The sequence below is a fragment of the Tympanuchus pallidicinctus genome, unplaced genomic scaffold (assembly GCF_026119805.1).
Source record: "Tympanuchus pallidicinctus isolate F22 unplaced genomic scaffold, pur_lepc_1.0 scaffold3, whole genome shotgun sequence".
Lineage (NCBI taxonomy): Eukaryota > Metazoa > Chordata > Aves > Galliformes > Phasianidae > Tympanuchus > Tympanuchus pallidicinctus.
In genome coordinates, this window is record NW_026294747.1 from 95,943,330 (window position 1) to 95,957,119 (window position 13,790).

Genomic DNA, 13,790 nt, shown 5'->3' on the forward strand with positions numbered 1-13,790 from the left:
GAAAATTTAAGAACATGAAGAAAATTTCATAACCTCCTGCTGCCAAACAAATTTGCTCTAAGACAGAAAAGCATAGAAGTCTCTAATTTGAAGTCTTAGTTCCTGAGCAGTCAAATTCCCATTTTTAAAAGGTTACTGGAGCTTTTCAGGAAAAGAACAGTTTTTCCATTGTTCAGAGAATTGGGTCAGGTACAATTATTGGAAAAATCCAATTAACATGGGAAGCAGAGGATACTCATCTGGAGGTGGCACAATACAATTGCAGGGCAAGCTCAGGTAAAGCTGGACTAATTGACTCTGGCTCAACACTGATGAGGGTGGATTCAGTCATAACTGCACTCAGGGTGCTTATCTATTCATGGGGGTTATCTATTCATACTCAAATATTCTCTCTGTTCCTTTAGCTTTCTGTTTAATTGCTGCCTGTCACACCTCTGTCCCAATAATCACAATATTTCTGAAACAGTAATAATAAATTCCTATTGATAGAGAAAAAAGAAAGTTAATATAGACATTGATTAGTTTGCCACACCATAGTGTGCAACTTTTTTAAAAGTCACCATGACTGAATATGCCAGTCAGAAAATAAGTTTGTCTAATCAAGTTCTGCAAGCTATACTGTACACTGAGCCAGAAGATCAGGGCTTGGCCCTTAGTGGCAGAGAACATACATGTTACATATTTTCATTTGTACACAATCTAATTATGAAAAAATATTCTGCTTTTTTTTTTTTTTTATTCACATATTCAGTGATTTAGATCCCTTCCCCTCAAAACCATAAGTAGAAAACAGAACATCCCCCACTTCAAGAGAAGCAGAATACTTAAAAGAAACTTCAGTAAGTTACTATAACTAGGGAACCATAACAGAAGTGCCTACATGTTTAACCTGAGCATTGACTACCTTGCTTTTAATTTCCATGTATGCTGTAAGTAATACTAAAGTGTTTCAAAGTATTTCCATGCATCTCTTTAAGGAAGAAAATCAGATGAAATACTTATTATTGTGGTTTATTTCCCTTCTCATCATGTGCTAAAATACACTTAATGCAAAATTAGTACTCATTTAAGCTTAGTGATGACTGTGTCAGGATATCTCACCAGGCTCCTTCTTCTCTCTCTTCAGTTTAGGGATTTTAGTTGCCGAGGCTGCTGTATTCACTGAGTCATCCCCACCACCCTCAGCTTGCACGCCACCAAATTCTTCATCAAATTCCATTTTTATTGCTACAGAATCAGCATCACCCTAAAAATATTAACAAGTTAGTAAAAATAAAATTATACCTTTATATTTCAACAAAAAACTGCAATACAACTTTTAAAAGAGAATAAATGAAAGTAGACTACTGTATTGACAATTTTAATGGTATTGGAAGGAAAAAAAATAAAAAAAACCAAAAAAAAATTCCCAGCAATAGTAGTCATAATAGGCATTCAAACAAAAAATAAATCCAGCATTAATTTCTTTACACATTAAGTTAGCAAAACATCATACATACAGTACAAATGGGGTCTAGTGGTTTGGATTTGTATTATCAGCAGAGAAAAATAAAGCAGTTAAACAATCTATCTACAGCAACAGTTGGTTTACCTTTTTCCTTTTCAGCAATTTCCTACTGGCATCAGCTTTCATGGCAGATGTAATCTGTGGAACTATTCTTCTACCAAATGGTGATGGCATGGTCTCTTCCAACTGAAGTTTCTTCATCTTGGGTTTACCGACTTTACCTTTTATTGGTTTGCCAACCATACCAGCCAGGACATCTTCTCTTTCCTGTGCTTCCACTTTCTAACAAACAACCAGGGGTGGGAGGGAAACAGTTTCATCTTCAGTAAGGGCAAAGTGGAACATGGTGCTTTTTCAATATTTATTAACATGGAGCAGAAGACTGCCCTTAATTGTCATTTGAACTACAGCACACATTTTACTAATGGAAAATCAATCACTTAATTTGGTAAGTTCTCCCTTACTTCGTGTAGTTAAAAACTATACTTTTTTTCCAGCCTAACTAAATACAAACTTTTCTACACTTTGGAATATATTTCTTTCATCAAGTTTCTGTTCCTCATGTATATCTCCAGGTAGTACTGTGACTTTTCAGTCCATCAGTGTTTAAAGCAAGCAGCTAGCTTTCAGAGTAAGTTTTATAAGGCACATTTTCCAGTCCTTCCATCAGTTTTTTATTACAGAAGTTGAGGCTTCAACACAGAGTACTTCCAACTGCAGCTGCACCATGAATGCACACAGAAATAAACATCTTATTTGTATTGTCCTGCATTACTTCAAAAGATTACATCAACCATTTTCACAGAACACTGAAAGTTGAGGCTCAGAAAGTTACCCACCAACACGCCTTTGCCTTTTTCCAGAGGTCCTAATGAGGCAAGGTAAAAGCCCTTTGCCTAGCACTTCTGGTCTACATGCTTTGATCCTAGATTTCTGGCTTTCCATTCAACAATACTTACTGCTTCACAACAGGTGAGATCACCTAGAATTACTAGTTACTACTTCCAGGTTTTCTTTGTCATCTGAAAACAAATTTGTTCCTGGTATTTTTCTTTTTCTTTCACTAACTTGGAAAAATCATTGTACTGTACAGACGCAAGAAACAATCCCTGAGGACCATAAATAAGAACTCAACCACCCAAAACAGATTTCCCACTTGTCCCTATATTTAGAGATCCATCTGGTTTCAATCATTTTTTTTCCTTTTTTTTTTTTTTTCTTTTTTTTTGGCTTATTTTTAATATATATTTTTAGAAAGATTCATAAAACATACTTCAAGCTCTTCAACAAAAGCTGCTAAGTCTTCTTTCCAGAGATCTGAAGCAGATTTCCTTTTAAGGTCATTTAGTTCTCTCTCCTAAAATGTGAAAGAAGCATATAAAATATAAGTTTCTAAGTTATGAGTTGGCTGAATCATCAGATAGAAGAAACCTAGTAAATACTACCTAAACTGAACATTCATAATTGGGCACATCAGTAATTATTAAGTCATTTCAGAATAAGCCTCTCACAGTGTACCAACCTTTGAATCTCTGTGCTTAATTAGCTCTTCCACTTTCTCTTTTGTAAGTGACCACAGAGACATGTTTAAGATATAGTTAAAATCAGGGCCAGAAGTTGATCCAGAAGCAGAGGAAGCATCATCATTTGGGTTTTGTGGGTCCTCCTCTTCTGCTGCCTGAAGTAAAATATTCAGAATTAGACATATAAATAATCTTAGCTCTATAAATGAACAGCAGCAATTCCTCAAAATACCTTGTGGATTAAGGTATTTCCTTAATGAGTAAGGTGTTTCCACATGGATTCAGTAACATCAAAATTTTTCTTGTCTTTTCCAAAAAGCCATCTTCCTGTCACTTTCTATGGTTGGACTGTTTAATCATTGATTTAAGAATACAAAGCTGAACCTAACGTTAGCAATTTGCCTTGTATCCTGTTGCCTACAGAAACTGATACCTTCCTAGCCATCTCACACAGGATGGAGATTTTTCCCCTCTGGACATGCAGGTACATCTGTTTCTGTAGAAACTAGCACAGTTTTGTATAGCAGCATACAAACTGCTATAAAAACCCTGAACATATGAAGTTCTCGTTCTAAGCCTTTGTATTATCTAGCTGTCTTCTTAGAATTATCTGTGTGGAATACCACCATTATGCAACAATAATTGTACATAAGTTTGTATTTGTAAGAATGAAAGCCAATAAAAAGTAGTAATGAATAATCTTTTAAAGTGCTGTGTCATAAATTAATTAGACTAGTGCAAAACAAACATGGATAAATGAATATCACTGAATATCATTTATAACAATAGGATCAAACATATCCAGAGATTTCTGATCATCACCTTTTCCTGTGCTTCTTTCCAAGCTTTAACTGGATCGGATTCATAGCCCCTCTGAACCAACATTTGAATCAAATCTCTTTTTGATCTATTCTCTACAATACAAAAAAAAAAAGAAAAAGGAAAAAAAATCAACATCATGAAAGTCAATGTCTTACATGGAAATACATTTTATATTTATATATATATATATATATATATATATATATATATATATACTTAAATCACTTCCAGATTTCCTCCCAATTCTCTTTTAGATAGTATTTACTCACCTATGGTAATTTTTCCTTGTATCTTCTCCAGAATGAAGCGAGCTTGGTTGTTTAGCTTTGTAGATTCAGCACCCAACATTCCCACAAGCCATTCCTTACGTAAACTATAATAATGTAATCGCAAGTCAAAGAACTCCTTCAAAATGTCTTGCACAGTTTCATACTTCTTTAAACATCCCATATGATCAAATAGCACCTGTAAAATACATAATATATGGCTTGAAAGAGATTTCATAACTCAAGATTTTTAATCTTTGTGTATGAGTTTATTTCTATTGCTCTCACACACACACTACGTGACAAATAGTATTCTGAAGAATGAGTGTTCAAACCTGCTTCTGGTACTATACAGCACATAGCTGGATAGATTATATTTGTATTCACAAGCAAACTTAACATAAAATTTTTGGTTATATCTTCAAGCAGGAAAACCAGTATACAGAGAGGATGCCAAAATCTAGCTGAAAGTATAATTTTATCTAAGTACTAAAGCACAAGTTCAGAGACACATAATGATTCACAAAAAAATTGTATAACAACTGAAGAGCATTTTTTATAATCTCTAAATTCTGATGTGAAAGCTGCCACTTCAAACATCTCAGAAATCCTTCAAGTACAAAAAAAAAAAATCATTTTTACATCACAGGCAAAATCAATTCTGCCTAACTTCTGACACCTCCTGTTCAGACATTTATAGGTGAACTAGTCACCCTGGGCACCTCTCTATAGTCAGCTGAAAGAAATAAATGCACCCCTAGGGGAATCCATCTGTCCAGAGCATCTGTTTGGTAGGTGAATGCATAATGGACTCACATAGCCATCTAACTCTTCAAGATGTTTACACCAGGATAGATTGATTCCTACACAAATACAGCCCTTGCAGAGAGATTCTTATGGTAGTTCATACAGTTATTCGAAACTGTGAGAAGTACAATCAGTTTGATTTGGCACATTTGCTTTTCAAAAATAATCTATACAATAGATTGAGCAAGACCATTTTCAACACATGCATGTGTGTATTTTTGCTTTGTGATAATGTTTGAAAGTAGTACCTGCCATAAAGGGACTAGAATTCTAGACAGTTCAGTGATGTTTCAAAATTCAAGTAACCCAACATGATCAGAAAATCAAGACATGCATTATCTCCAAGATGAATGAATTCAAACAGTTCAAAGTTACTTTTTGTCAGCAGCAAATATGAAGAGAGATTTGTTCAGTCATGCCAAAATCACTATAAAACCATTCAAGTTTACAAAAGGAACTGTAAGTATTCTGATAGCCAAACATAAAAAAGTTACCATAGAATTACAAGTAAGACTTGTTTGAAGCTTAAAGACTTTGTGCAATCCAGCAGCTTCTGCCTGTGCAAGCTTTTCTTCTGTCATCTTCACAACAAATTTCACAGTTGTATCTGTGTGGTATTCCTTGTAGTCAGAGATTAATGCTGGAGTTTTTTCTGTTCCATTCAACATGGGTTCTAGAACCTGTTCTTTGTACACCTATTAAGAAAAAGATAGCAAAAAACAGAAACACTTATTCAAACTTCTTAAAATTCCTAATTCTTTAAACCAAGCTAACAAAGAAGCTAAGATTTCAACTTGTGTACCACAGCTGAAACCAATGATAATTTACAAAACCAGTATTACCTGCAAAATGAAAGCTGGGATTAGAAAAAAACATAAGAGCCATTCTAAAAGGCCAGGAAGGTCTACTTAAAAAATAAAAAATAAAAATGGGGTGATTATGTATTAATTCAGCAAAAGAAGCAGTTATTCTTTGTAGTATGGACAGTAGATGGCACAAGTAAAACCCCCTCCTACAAAGGGACAGAAAAAAACAACAAGAATGAAATGATGTTTCCTTCCATGTACATAAAATGATCAGAAGTGGACTAAAATGTTCTCCTGCATGTAGGATAAAATTTTTTATTATTATTATTATTTTATTTTTTTATTTTTATTTTTTTACTGTCACTTACCTGGGTCCATGTCCTTACAGGTAGCTCTGTAATTTCTACAGTGTTCCTGTCCACCACAAATATTTCACCACTGACTACATACTGGTTTTGACCAAGTTCTTGAATGGTTCCCTTGAAGTTTTTGTAGTTCGGGAGCTGAAATTGCAATAAAAACCAGTGGAAATTTTATATTTGGCTGAAGATAAGTAGTTGCACCTCATAAAAGAAATCGTGACACAACTTTCTATCCTACTCCCCTGCAAAATAACTATCCTTAGGACTTGAAATTTTGAAGTCTTCCAGTCAACACAGAACAAAAAGTTCTCTAAAGTAACTGGAAATATATAAATTGCACTGTTTGTTTTTTTTTCTTCAAGATGAACTGCTCCAGTCACTTCCCAGCAGTCAAGTAAGGTTCCTATGCACAATTACCAGGACAATTCAACCCACATACTTCAATAATCAAGCATTCATAGAATTATAAGACTACATTTCCTGGCTGATGACGGAAAGGTGTTGACGTAGTCTACCTAGATTTCATCAAGGCCTTTGACGCTGTCTCCCGCAGTATTCTCCTTGATAATTATATGACTACATTTCCTAAATTCCTAAAATTAGGTTTGATTAGCAAATGTATAAAATGCTAGTACATATTATTATTTTTACCATAGGATGGGGATCTAAACCATCCAGCATTCGTCTGACGTTGTTTACAATCTCTCTGGTATCGTAGTTTGGAAGTTTGCAAGCCCATCCAGTACCAATTCCTTCAGCTCCATTTACTAAAACCATCGGAATGATGGGGATATACCATTCAGGCTCTACACGTTGGTTGTCATCATAAAGGAATTTCAGCAAGTTGTCATCCACTGATGGAAAAAGAAGCCTGGCTAAAGGGCTTTAAAAAGAAAGAAAACAAAATACTGTTTAACTGGAGTCCCACTAGTAACATGTATAAGTGCTTTAACCCTCAATGTGTCCAATATTTTTCTCATGTCTTCTTCTCTTTGCCATTTGGAAGCTGACATTACACTGAACACACCTCCTGAGAAAACAAAGTTCCTCCCAATGGAATAGCATGCTAATAACAGATAATGTCTGCTTTCTTCCCAATTATACATGTACACAGTATGCTAATAACTGATAGCAGTATCTACAGAAATACCATTCTCTGAAGCATTCATGATTCATACACTTCAATGTAAGTCATCTAGATTCTGAAAAAACTAAGAGGTTTTAGTGGGGACTTATTTTGCACATCTAGGATATTGTCCTGGGTGAACACAATTTCCAGAACCTCATGAAAAGAAGAATGTACAGAACTAAGTTGCTACACAAAAAAAAATATATGAAAAAGTGAATAAATCCCAGTACTATGCATAGCTTCTTATTTTCTGTTAACTGTAAGCTTTGTATGAAATTTTAGGCTAAACATTAAACAAATTGGAGAATAAGAGAAACAATATAGAAAATTCTAGAAATTACAGTAAGGAATACATTTTCACACTGCACATTAAATTGAATGTGATGACAGGCCTGTCAGCCTAGCTTCAGTGCCAGGAAAGGTTACAGAGCAAATCATCTTGAGGGAGATCACACAGCACGTGTGGGACAGCTGGGGGATCAGGCCCAGACAGCATGGGCTCACGAAAAGCAGGTGCTGCCTGGCCAACCTCATCACCTCCTATGACCAGGTAACACACCTGGCTGATGACGGAAAGGTGTTGACGTAGTCTACCTAGACTTCATCAAGGCCTTTGACGCTGTCTCCCACAGTATTCTCCTTGATAAGCTGGCTGCCTGTTACACTTGTTACCTGGGTAAAGAATTGGCTGGATGGCTGGGACCTAAGAGTGGTGATGAATGGAGATATGTCCATCTGGCAACCAGCCATGGGTGGTGATACCCAGTGGTCAATACTGGGCCTGTCTTTTTCAATATTGTTATTGATGATGTGGAAGCACTGACAGCACCACTCAGTAAATTTGCAGATGACACCAAAATATATTAATCCTCTCCTATTCCTTTCACATACAAAAAAAAAAATAATAATAATAACCCTTTAGTGTTGTGAAAGGATTACTTTGGTAATAAAGCTTTTCAAAAGCATATGGTTACCTTAGCATAGTGAAAATATAGCGAGGGCTGGCAGCATCCTTTCCACCATGAAGCCTGGTACCAAACTGACCAATAGGTTGTAGAAGATTAACATTGTTACTTCCAACGAAGTTCTGAGCCAAGTTGACAATGGTCATCATTAGTGCTTGCTGCAAGAAAATACATATTCATAAAAATAAACATTAGAAGCACACTCTTTCAGTTAATAATATAGCTTTTTAATGCCCAGGAATTCTGTGACTAACCTGACTTCAATTTCAAAGAAATGGTCAAGAAAGAAATACAGTAAGCCTCTTACTAGAGCTACTGGCAAAGCACAATGCTCCCTCTTTCATAGCCACATTGCCTCCCTGAATTAAACATCTTTATATTCTATTCTTAGGAAAACCCAAAGCTTTCTCAATTTTTTTAAAGCACTTCTCTGGAGTAATTAAAGGGGCAAAAACTGACTGCATCTGCTTTCTCTTTGCACAAACTACTATTCACTGCATTCAATGGGAAAGATGAAAGGATGGTGAGAGAATGAATATGGCAACTCATGTTGATATTCCAGATAAACATAAACAAGCAAGAGACAGAAATAACCATTGTTTAAATATTGCAGCAGGATTTGGAGAACACTGTCTCCTTCTTACCCTAAAAGACTCTATGTCTTGTTCGACACCAAACATTTCCATAATACATAGTTACTATGATTGAGAATCTGGAAGAAGCTTACTAAGTAATTACTTACTTACCATTTCTCCATAATCCATCAACTACTTGGTAATACCACCGTGCACACGGACTTGTTTGCACAAGGACTATATTTTCTTTTTAAACTATACACTGCTTAGCTCAAACTCTTTAAAATTAAATCTGTAATTAGTAGATTGAGTCCAAAGATTCGGAATTTTAATACAGTAAACATTTTATACAGGCTACAAATTCTCACAACTTCTTACTCTTCATACTCACCTCTCCATGGTGATAAGCTGACATCTCAGCAACAGAACCAGCCAGCTGAGCAACCTTTACTTCACGTTTATCATTTCTCTTAAAGCAAGTGAACAAAACTTTGCGCTGCCCTGGTTTTAAACCTAATAAGAAGAAGATTCCATTTTCAACACATAAAAAAGCATTGGTTTTAAAAAGCAAAACAAACAAACAAAAAGAACACCTGATTTTACTTTTTTCTCATTTCTAAACTCTTGAAAGAAGTTTAAACTTTAAGGGGACATAAATGCATACTGTAATATTAAACAACATTCTTTTCAGTTATTTTAAAATAACAGAAATAATAACAGGAATGAATACTTTAACAGAAAAAGTTACCCAAAGAGTGGAAACTTAACCCTTTAAGCCAGTAGTGCACAACTCTAATCTAATAAGTATAACTTTATCCTAAATGTACCTCTGCAAGTCAAGAGTTGTTTCTTTCCAGTATAGCGAGCAAAATCTTTTTCCTAAGAATTAACACAAATCTAGCAGTGACAACTGTAATTGTAGCTTACACTTATTTTAAAGAACTCTGAAATTTAACTTTTTATGTTAAACCAAAAATACATGCTATTTGTGTCCCTTCCAAATCTTCCAATGTTTTAAAAAAGAAGCCATTCTCTTTGATCTGATCTTTACCATCTAGGTACACTTGATGTATACTTTAACCACACCACCTTTGTGAAAGAGAGCATAGAATTTTTCTGCATGTCATCTGTAACTGATAAGCAAAACATGCTTATTCATCTATTCATGGTTTTAATTCACAAATGCCACTAAAATACACTAAAATATTGCTATACATTACCATTAATAACTTAAGTAAGAGCAAAAATTGAAAAAAGAACACGACTTCAATCTCTACTTCATTTAGATACATAAAATTAATTGTTTTTTTTAATAATGGGTCTGCATCATATTTTTTAGAAAACATATAATGGAAGTAACAGACTCGGAGGATTTCCTTCACACAGGAGAATCACCAAGAAATAAGAAAGCTGTAACTGAAAACTGTAAAGAGATGTTCAAAATGTTCTTTCTCTGTATTTTTTTTTTTTTTGAGATTTGCCAATAAACTACCTTGTCAACCACCTGTGATACTGAAGAACAAAAATTACTGCTAGAGTATGACCTTCTGAGCAGTTCACAGACCCATGATCAGTAAGCAAAATTACACTCAAAACTGACAGTGACATTAATAGCAATTATATGTTTAATGTGAGATATATATATACACATACACACAGAAATTACATTATGTATACATGTTATTTATATGTCTCTAATATAATAAATGTATTTCTCTCATATATATATATATGGCTAAATATGGCTAAATTTATATATATGTACATATATATATATATGTACATATATATAAATAAATAAAGGTTCCCTTCTAGTTTCCTTACATTTCTGTACAGATAAATGTTCTTGCAGCATTAGACATTTTGGTGTGAGCTTGCAGTATCAAGAAGGCTGAATACCTCTGCTATATAAAGTGTATTAGAAACTGGAGATAAATGCCTTTTTTTGTTTTGTTTTGTTTTGTTTTATGAAACCTCAAGGCCTTTTTACCATATCTTAGTAAGCATATTTACACTGTCAATGATATAGGCAGAAATTTTTGTTCGTACTGTCTGCAGGCACCTTTACATGAAGCACACTCTGCATAGTAAAAGCTGTTTCTTTTCATACTCATGCTATTGCAAAGGAAGAGTTAGTAAATCTGATTTAGAAGAACCATAGGATGATTGCAGGAAGGATCAGTAAACACTAAAAGAGTGCTTGTGCTACATGATGGGAGGAAACATTTCATCCTTTCATTTTTATCTATATTCAGATGACAACTTGAATTGTAATTATCATAAGCACTTAGAAGACTTGCTTTTTCTGACTGTACAAGTAAAAGCAAAGCACTTGTAATGTCTGGGCTAGAGTTCTGGTTAAGCTAAAAGGCTACAAAGCATCAGTTTAAACTTCTTCACAGAAGAATTGTTGCAACTACTTAGCATATAAATGATAACAAAAACCCACAGAAGTCTTCTATTCTCTATCTGAATATACTGGCTTTCAAAAAAAATCACAAGTTTAAAAAACAATAAAATGGAATATTCCAAGAAGTCATAATAAATTGTCAGCTTACCATCAACAAGGGAGGGAATAGATCTTTCGTTGTCTGAATTTGAGAAGAGGATCAACTCCTTGTTAATGAAGTCATTGTAGGTCAAATGTTTTGTCGCTGTACCATATAAAAATTGCTGAAAAAAAACCACACCCATTGTTCACTCCATACAAACACCACGTTACATTTAAATCTCATCCACTAGATTTATTACTATTATTTAGGACTCACCTCAGGAAGGCCATGTAGCCGACGCTGTCGCCTGTCCTCCATGAAGTTTGTCAACCATTCTTTTCGATCATCGATTTTCTTTTTACTGAAGGCCTGAAAAAATTCCAGTTTTATTACATTGTAATCATAGAGATGTTTGTATAAACATTAGTTACTTTAGCCATAATTTTATGTATACTGCACACTATCTGATCAAGTATTCGGTATTTAAATAGATAAGATAAACCATGTAACTAATGCTTACATTTACATGAGCCTGTAGCAGTGCAGGCTCATGGCCTATTAGATACTGCTGCAGAAGGTTTTTCTAACTGACATCACTCTCACTGACCAACACTAAAATTCACATTACTTTGAAAATATGCACACAGTTGGAAAAATCTTATTCCTCTCTTAGAAAAATTCTTATTCCACTCTTCATAACAGAGTTGTACTTTCATGTAGAAGTTTAGAGGCGCTGAAATTGTTCTGTAAACAATTTTAAGGTCGGGCTCATCATTTAGTTTATGATCAACAGAATTGTCTGACAGAAAAGATACTCCATTCCTCTTGTCTTCTCCATTTACCCTGTCAGCTACAGAATGCCAGTAACTTGTAGTTGTTCCTGAGTGGCTAGAACAAGTCCTCATAGGAAATTGACAACTTATCAAAATTGACATTTTATAAAGGCTAAATGAGAATTTAGGCTAGCTGACTGAGAGCCTTGGTCTTTATGAACACAAGGCATCACTTTAAAACAACAACTTAGAATTATAAAATAACACAGAAATGTTCTGAAAGATTGTTCTGTTACAGAAGTAGATTTCCCATCCAGTGAGTTTCTTCTCCAAAAGAAATAAAAGAAGAATGCATAAAAACTGAATATGTAGTTTAAGTAACTAATTTGGCAAAATTTTGTGAGTTATTGAAGTACTACTTTTTTTTATTATGGAGTAAAAGATAGAAATACCATCATGTCCTGATTTCAAGCACTCTCCTGCATAAGAGAAAACGATAAAGCAATATCACCCTGTTCAGCTTCAGCTTGACTGCCTTTGTGAGCAAAGCTCAACAATTTATGATGTCAGACTGTGACCAATTTTTGGCTCAAAGCTTGCTCAGTGGCACCCAGCTGAGATATAACCTGCTTGACAAGCTTTTGGAGTTAATGGTTAATTACCATGAGCGCAGCAGTAAGAGGATGCACGTGCTATTCCTCCTGATGAGCAAGATGTGTGTACCCCAACTGCTACAGCACAAACAGAACACGATGCCCCTGGTAACTGGGGTAGGCAGGAGTGCCCCTGGCAACCAGCTGTTGCCCCAGTAACAGAAAGGATGCAATGGAAAGGATAAAACCCCAAGGACTAATGGGTACCCCTCTGCCCAACTGCAGCTGTGCATGTCAATGAGAAGTCACTGAGCAACTTGCTGCCTCCCTACAGACCAACAAGACACCACTGGATCTCTGACTAGATCCTCTATAATGGTGTGTAAGCACTTGGAAATAGCACTGATGAAAAATGAAAGCAGGTCCTAAAAACGAAGGTACTACAAAGAATTCTTAGTAGGAACAGAATCTGTCTCTAGGGCTAAGACTGGCATCAAAAATGACTCCAATCTTCATGACTTTAATTGCAACTGAATTCTGCTGTGTTTCCTTGAAATACCCATTGAATGATAATAATGGTGTATGTGTAAGTCCATTTGCGGAAACAGAACTCAGATTTTTAATCAGTTGTTCAGAGTCCCTTCAGGAACAGGTTTAAGGGAAGTCCCAGAGAGAGTTCAGTGGAGGGCCACAAAGATGATTAAGGGCCTCCTGTATGAGGAAATGCTTATAGATCTGGGACTGTTCAGACTGCAGAAGAGAAGACTGAGAGGGGATCTTAGCAATGCTTATAAATACCTAAAGAATGGCTGCAGAGTGGATGGGGCCAGCCTCTTTTCACTGCTACCCAGCAAGGGGGTAATGGACACAAACTGGGACACAGGGAGCTCTGTACAACATGAGAAAAAAAAAGTTAAACTCCGAGAGCATCAGAGCACTGGAACAGGCTGCCCAGAGAGGTTGTGAAGTCACTTTCTGTAGAGATATTCAAAACTAGGTGCTTTCCTCTGCAATTCACTGTAGGGAACCTGCTTTAGCAGGGAGTTTAAGACTAGATGATTTCCAGAGGTCCCTCCAACCTCTACATTTCTGTGATTCTGTAATGGATATGCAAACATACAGATTCCTTCCCATCAAACACTTTTCTGAGATAGATAACTACAATGAATT

The 13,790-nt window shown here is 35.4% G+C and overlaps 1 protein-coding gene across 4 annotated transcripts in view; it reads right to left on the reverse strand.

Annotated features, from left to right (window-relative positions):
* Positions 1-13,790, reverse strand: part of TOP2B (DNA topoisomerase II beta) — a 57,309-nt gene that overhangs the window by 7,378 nt on the left and 36,141 nt on the right. For all 4 annotated transcript variants that reach the window (XM_052692215.1, XM_052692213.1, XM_052692217.1 and 1 more), the window contains exons 17-29: positions 11,531-11,623; positions 11,321-11,435; positions 9,154-9,275; positions 8,197-8,345; positions 6,745-6,976; positions 6,100-6,234; positions 5,420-5,620; positions 4,122-4,317; positions 3,853-3,944; positions 3,030-3,185; positions 2,781-2,864; positions 1,592-1,789; positions 1,102-1,246 (exon numbers count right to left, since the gene is read on the reverse strand). In XM_052692215.1, coding sequence (XP_052548175.1) covers positions 1,102-1,246; positions 1,592-1,789; positions 2,781-2,864; positions 3,030-3,185; positions 3,853-3,944; positions 4,122-4,317; positions 5,420-5,620; positions 6,100-6,234; positions 6,745-6,976; positions 8,197-8,345; positions 9,154-9,275; positions 11,321-11,435; positions 11,531-11,623 — 1,918 coding nt within the window. The remainder of the gene's footprint in view (positions 1-1,101; positions 1,247-1,591; positions 1,790-2,780; positions 2,865-3,029; positions 3,186-3,852; positions 3,945-4,121; positions 4,318-5,419; positions 5,621-6,099; positions 6,235-6,744; positions 6,977-8,196; positions 8,346-9,153; positions 9,276-11,320; positions 11,436-11,530; positions 11,624-13,790) is intronic.